Raw genomic sequence first — 6,000 nt, 5'->3', positions numbered from 1 at the left:
TAAAGGTGGTCCAGAGTTTTTTCCCCCCTGGTTGCACATTTAACATGCTGATAGAAATTTGGTTAAACGGATTTAAGTTTGCCTGCATTAAAGTCCCCGGCTACTAAGAGTGTCGCCTCTGGGTAAGCGTTTTCTTGTTCGCCTGTGGCAGAATACAGCTCATTCAATGTTGTCTTAGTGACAGCCTCTGATGGTGGTGGTATGTAAAACAGCTACGAAAAATACAGATAAACTCTCTAGGTAGGTAGTGTGGTCTACAGTTTATCATGAGATACTCTACCTCAGGTGAGCAATAGCTCGAGACTTCCTTAGATATCGTGCACCAGCTGCTATTTACGAAAATACATAGTCCGCCGCCCCTTGTCTACCAGAAGCCGCTGTTCTATCCTGCCGGTGCAGCGTATAACCAGCTAGCAGTCTGTTGATAGTGTCGTCGTTCAGCCACATCTCCGTAAAGCATAAGATATTACAGTTTTGAATGTCCCGTTGGTAGTTTAATCTTCCGCGTAGGTCATCTATATTATTGTCCAAAGATTGCAAGATTGCTAGCAGAATGGAAGGAAGTTGGGGTTTATTCGATCGCCTACAAATTCTCAGAAGGCAGCCGGCCCTCAGGCCCCTTTTTCTCCACCTCTTCACGCAAATCACGGGATCTGGGCTGTTCCTGAGAAAGCAGTATAGAATTTGCGTTGGCCTCGTCAGACTCGTTAAAAGGGGAAAAAGGATTTTGCCAGTCCGTGTTGAGTAATCGCAGTCCTGATGTCCAGAAGTTATTTTCGGTCATAAGAGACGGTAGCGGCAACATCATGTTGTAACGGTTTTGACTTGAGGTTATTATTTATAGGGGTGCCAGGTAGGTTGTGCCTACCAGAGAAAATATTAGTTTCTCCTTTTAGTTTGGGTGGGAATGAGTCCCATCTGGTCCGTCAAGTCTACACCAATACAAAGGACTTATGTAAAAGTGAGGATGGAAATAAACTTTTCATAAACCCTTAAAACATTGGAAAGAACTTCAAAACAACTATATTCTTTTGCGTGGGTTGTATTAGCAACAACAATGTTTACACACACACATATAATAATATAACACAATGAGTTCTGGTTCCTCCAGAAATGTCCTGTACCTCGGGCCTAAAAAGAGTCCTGCCCGGTAGAGTTCAGGGAACTCAAGTGACTTCTGTCACGCAATGTTTGTCCGTTCATTCAGTGTAGCGTAAACCCAGTATTAATCATACAATCAATATAACAATTTTACCACAGAACTTTAAAGCGTATCAACTCTTACTCTTAAGTCCTCAACTACAACTAACTACATAAATCACAGTATACATCACATCAAAACAAATTAAATACTGTATACAAAAAGGTGGTAGTCAGTCGGTCAGTCAGACAATCCAATCAGCCAATAGATCTCCAGCGGAGAAAGGCCACGAAGAATGGAGAGGTGTAGTCCACGGACGCAAAGAGTGGATCCGATCCTGGGTAAACTCTATTAGGCTACAAAACACACGTTTAACGGCAACAAAACAAACGGAATAGAGAAGCTTCGGAACTGAGGGTTGAACACATCCTCATTCACGTCTCCATCACAACCCCACTTTTGCGCAGCTGATGCTGGCTATTTAATTGGGAATTAAAGGGAAAGCGCCCTATTGGAAGGAGCTGCACTGAGACGGTTCAGAAAATTCGGGGCCGTCACAATGTACAAAATAAGTTTTAAAAAAAACAAGTTACAAACAACGCAAATAAACAAACAAAAAAACACAATCGGTTGGGGGCAAGTAAAACATTTGCCTTCTTCTCCGGTGCCATCTTACAAACCGTGAAGAGGGCACGACAAAACCTATTCCCCCTCAGAAGACTGAAAAGATTTGGCATGGGTCCTCAGATCCTCAAAAGGTTATACAGCTGCACCTTCGAGACAAATGGTTGCATCGCTGCCTGGTATGGCATCCGCTCGGCCTCCGTCCGCAATGCACTACAGAGGATATAGTACGAGCGGACCAGTACCTTACTAGGGCCAAGCTTCCTGCCATCCAGGACCTCTATACTAGGCGGTGTCAGAGGAAGGCTCTAAAATTTGTCAAAGAGTCCAGCCACCCTAGTCATAGACTGTTCTCTCTGCTACCGCACGGCAAGCGGTACCGGAGAGCCAAGTCTAGGTCCAAGTGGCTTCTAAACAGCTTTTACCCCAAGCCATAAAAACACCTCATCAAATGGCTACCCAGACTATTTGCATTGCCCCCACCTCCCCTTTCACAGCGCTGCTACTCTCTGTTATCATCTATGCATTGTCACTTTAATAACTCCACCTACATGTACATATAACCTCAACTAACTGGTGACCCTGCACATCTCGCTATTGTTATTTTACTGCTGCTCTTTAATGACTTGTTACTTTTATTTCTTCTTCTTATGTTTTTTTTTTAACTGCATTGTTGCTTAGGGGCTCGTAAGTAAGCATTTCACTGTAAGGTGTAAGGTGTACCTGTTGTATTCGGTGCATGTGACTAATAAAATTAGATTTGATTTACTGGTACCCCGTGTATATAGCAAAGTTATCCTGTGTATATTATTACCTTTATAATTACGTGTTATGACTTTTCTATTGTTTATATTTTCTTTCTCTCTGCATTGTTGGGAAGGGCCCATAAGCATTTCACTGTTAGTCTACATCTGTTGTTTACTTAGCATGTGACAAATAACATATGATTTGATTTGAATCTATTATAAGCATACTGATAATTCTAGCAGTGGAGTGGACAGATGTTGGGCCTCTGTAGCCCAAAAGACTAGGGGTGCCAAGGCAACTGGGTCAGTGTCCCCTGCTGTTGTCACTCTTCCTTGGTCATTGATCACCATTGTCTGTACACATACATACCCTCTTTAAAATATAGTAAATATATTTTCTTATGTATTTTATTGATAATGCAGGATCATGGAAAAACTGCACATTTCCAGATATATTTTGTTCAATCCAATCAACTATCAGGTTGTCATTGCAAAAAAACAACAACCCTAACTCATCATGGGGCTCATCATACAGTTCATTTTCAAAGGCATTGAGAATGTGCTAACACTCGTTCAGCATTGATTTTGCAAGGTCCAATGTTTTGCAAATGACTATCTTAAAAATACAAAATTCAAAAACAATTGGCATTTATTTATAATCGGGACATAAAGTTCACATATGCTACAGTATTATGCTTTATCTAGATCGACAGCAACCAGAGGCCAGTGTGAATGCAAGTTGATCACCTATTCAAATCTCAACCTCTCACAAACGTCAGCAGTCGAACATGGTTCATTGAAGTAAAAAAACAAAAAAAAGTTAAATATTACCTCCATGCATTTGTCAATTATCCATAATCAGATATTTCACCTTTGATCCTCGACAAAATCCATGTTAACACTACGTTCTGGGGCAGGGGAGGTCAAAGCTGGAATCCATATTACCCAACAGTGGAGGCTTCTTCCTCAGCCTCTTCGCCTCGTTCTGCAGTTTCTGCCGGATGTATCCTTTAATTTCCACATCTGTCTTTCCAGGAAAAAAATACTGAACTGTCCCTGTGGAAATAGTCACATGAAATGTACATTTGCGTGCGGAACTCCCTTAAACAGAAATGATTACAGTTGTGCATAACACATATTTTTTCTCTCATGTACGTCAATTCATAGAGGTGGTTGAAGGTTAGAAAACTAGGTCAGGAACAGTTAGGAAACATTGACAATACAGTTATTATGCAAGTCAAAACCAAAGGCTACAACGATTGTAGATATTTATTTAAGACATTCCAACTATCTTTTTCAAACAATAATCAAATAAACATTAGCCTAATAATGCATTTTGCACTGAACCTCAGTGTTCTGTGCTGTCTTTATTATGTCTCCCAATAAGGTATGTTGAGGGAAAGACTGCTTACTCAGTATGGCCTGGACCTCCTCAGTAGGGAGCGCAGGTTTGGTCTGAGACCTCTTGTGGTACACCAGCCCTGAGATGGAGTGGGATGCTAGGCAGTCCCTCTCATACAGCCCTCGCAACAGGTCATTGGTCAGTTTCTGAGCTGTAGTGCCAGTGTTGCACCGTTCCAACAACTCTGGGGTAATGAACTGAGGACATAATAAGATGTGTATATGTAAGACTTGGGGACTGACAACCAGTTCAAAAGAGGCAGGGTGTGGGTGTAGGTCAAGTTTTTTTTTTTTTACACCAAATATTCCAACAGGAAAATGAAAATAAGTGTTATTTGTGGTAGAACCTCATCCATTTATTTAAATGTTTTATCCCATTTCGTGCCTCTTGAACATGACCAAAAATCAGTGTAGTGGTTTATCTGTACCTCGGTGAAGAGTCCATCCCTATGGTGCCTGTGTAGTTTCTGGGGTAAGGCCCCCTGTTTCTCCCACTGCCCATTCATCCCAGTTGGGCAGGCCAGTAAATCTGGGGTCATGGCATCTCCACTGACAAGTCCTACAGTTAGGCTAGGACGTGACGCTTGGACAGATGTCTTGCTGTCCTCATTAGACCACCTCTGGGTCTTTTCTATCAGGGCTTTGAGGTTTCTGGACAGCTCTCCACAAGCTGTCGAGTCATCCACACAAAATGTCCTAAACATTTAACTTCACTCTGGATCAAATGTGTAAAGTTTCAAGAGGATTTCATTCATTCATTTTAATCCCCTCACCTGTAAGGCACTGAATTTGGTCTTTCAAGCTTTCCATCTCTCTTTGCATGCAAATCACCATAGGAATGAGTTTCATCTTTGAGTATGACTGCAGAAACTCTGACTCCTGCCATGACAAGGCAAAATCAGAATTGGATGTTGGATATTGGAAGGAATGTTCAAGATAACATCACATCATAAATTGTCCACACCTGTACAGAAAGAGTGGGTTGTGTGTGTATAGGCTTACCTCTGTATTGGAATTGCTGTCCCTCAGGTGATACAAGTTAGGACTGCCCAGCTCAAAAGCCTGTGAAAAAAATAGGATTTCAAAGTTTGTATACAATCATCCAAAGTTTTAACTATTTTATTACCATTACGAACTTTCTCTGAAATAAGACATTGACAAGTAACTTTCAAAGCCTATTTCATGAGATACCTGTTATAACAGGAAAACATTAAAAAAAGACTACTTTGAAGTTGTGACATAAAGTAACAAAACATATAAATGCACACTACACTCAGTCCAAAAAAGAGCCGCCTTTTGTTCAATGGAGAAGCAGTTCATTTAGTACCGTGTTTTACCCCATTGTTCTCCATGCTTGCACCCAAAGCCTAGTGTCCATTGGTCAAATCACAGCTAACAGCAACATTTGCCATACATGGTGGTGCATTTATTATAGAATAGACATGTTTCAAGATATACAGTATGTAACTGTATAAGTAACAAACCCGTATCCACTTCTGGAAGCCGGCTGAGGATAAAGAATTTTCTTCGACTGTCTCTTTATCAAGATGCATCTGTTTTCTTCTTTTCTGCGCCCCATGCTGTTAGACAGTTATGGCATGATAAAGTTAAAACACGTTTATTCAAACTCACAGCACAGTTGTTAATATTTTAAGATCAAAACATTTTATGACAATAGGCTACTCTTACAAAGCTTACATCTACTTTTTGAGCCCCGTCTTCATCTTCTTCACTTTCGTAGTCAAGGACTCGTTTCGCCTTTGATTTCCTTCTCATATTTCTATTCCATTAACTGCCTTGCAGAAAAACTGTGCCCAGCATACTGCACGTGTTCAAAATATTGGGGAAGGCTGATAAGTGAAAGTGTCCTGGGTACACGGAAGAGGGTAACGCAGGATGGGACGCTTGCTGTCTTTCTTCTACTCCAGAACCATCGTGCGAAGACATCCCCTTTGATGCCAAAACAGAGAGAGGGAGTGAGGATTTTATACACGGAGGCGTAACGTGGCACTGTTAAGTTGTAGCCGTGAATGAATGATTCGATAATGATTTGTATCCCTCTCAAAGTTACACTGTACCTTTTGCTAC

The 6,000-nt window shown here is 41.2% G+C and overlaps 1 protein-coding gene across 2 annotated transcripts; it reads right to left on the bottom strand.

Moving 5' to 3' along the window:
• Positions 1-2,550: 2,550 nt before the first annotated feature.
• On the bottom strand, positions 2,551-5,903 carry si:ch211-194k22.8 (uncharacterized). Of its 2 annotated transcripts, none has more exons than XM_035749907.2 (7): positions 5,602-5,903; positions 5,397-5,492; positions 4,915-4,974; positions 4,686-4,791; positions 4,341-4,582; positions 3,924-4,110; positions 2,551-3,567 (listed from the first exon to the last, which is right to left on the bottom strand). In XM_035749907.2, the coding sequence occupies exons 1-7, from the start codon at positions 5,686-5,688 to the stop codon at positions 3,413-3,415; spliced, it is 933 nt and encodes a 310-aa protein (XP_035605800.1). In that variant the 5' UTR covers positions 5,689-5,903; the 3' UTR covers positions 2,551-3,412. The 2 variants fall into 2 exon arrangements, with proteins under 2 accessions (XP_035605800.1, XP_035605809.1); XM_035749916.2 differs by having other exon boundaries at positions 5,611-5,898.
• Between the last annotated feature and the right edge of the window lie 97 nt (positions 5,904-6,000).

Source organism: Oncorhynchus keta, chromosome 3 (assembly GCF_023373465.1).
Source record: "Oncorhynchus keta strain PuntledgeMale-10-30-2019 chromosome 3, Oket_V2, whole genome shotgun sequence".
Lineage (NCBI taxonomy): Eukaryota > Metazoa > Chordata > Actinopteri > Salmoniformes > Salmonidae > Oncorhynchus > Oncorhynchus keta.
Note: the sequence above shows the minus strand (reverse complement) of the source record. Positions and strands in the feature narration are given on the sequence as shown.

Bases quoted from the DNA above. Each gene is read 5' to 3' on its own strand.
- si:ch211-194k22.8 (XM_035749907.2), bottom strand. From the start codon at position 5,688: ATGAGAAGGAAATCAAAGGCGAAACGAGTCCTTGACTACGAAAGTGAA. The intron at 4,792-4,914 runs GTAAGCCTATAC...TTGTCATGGCAG, and splicing joins ACAGCAATTCCAATACAGAG to GAGTCAGAGTTTCTGCAGTC. The intron at 4,111-4,340 runs GTACAGATAAAC...TTATGTCCTCAG, and splicing joins GGGATGGACTCTTCACCGAG to TTCATTACCCCAGAGTTGTT.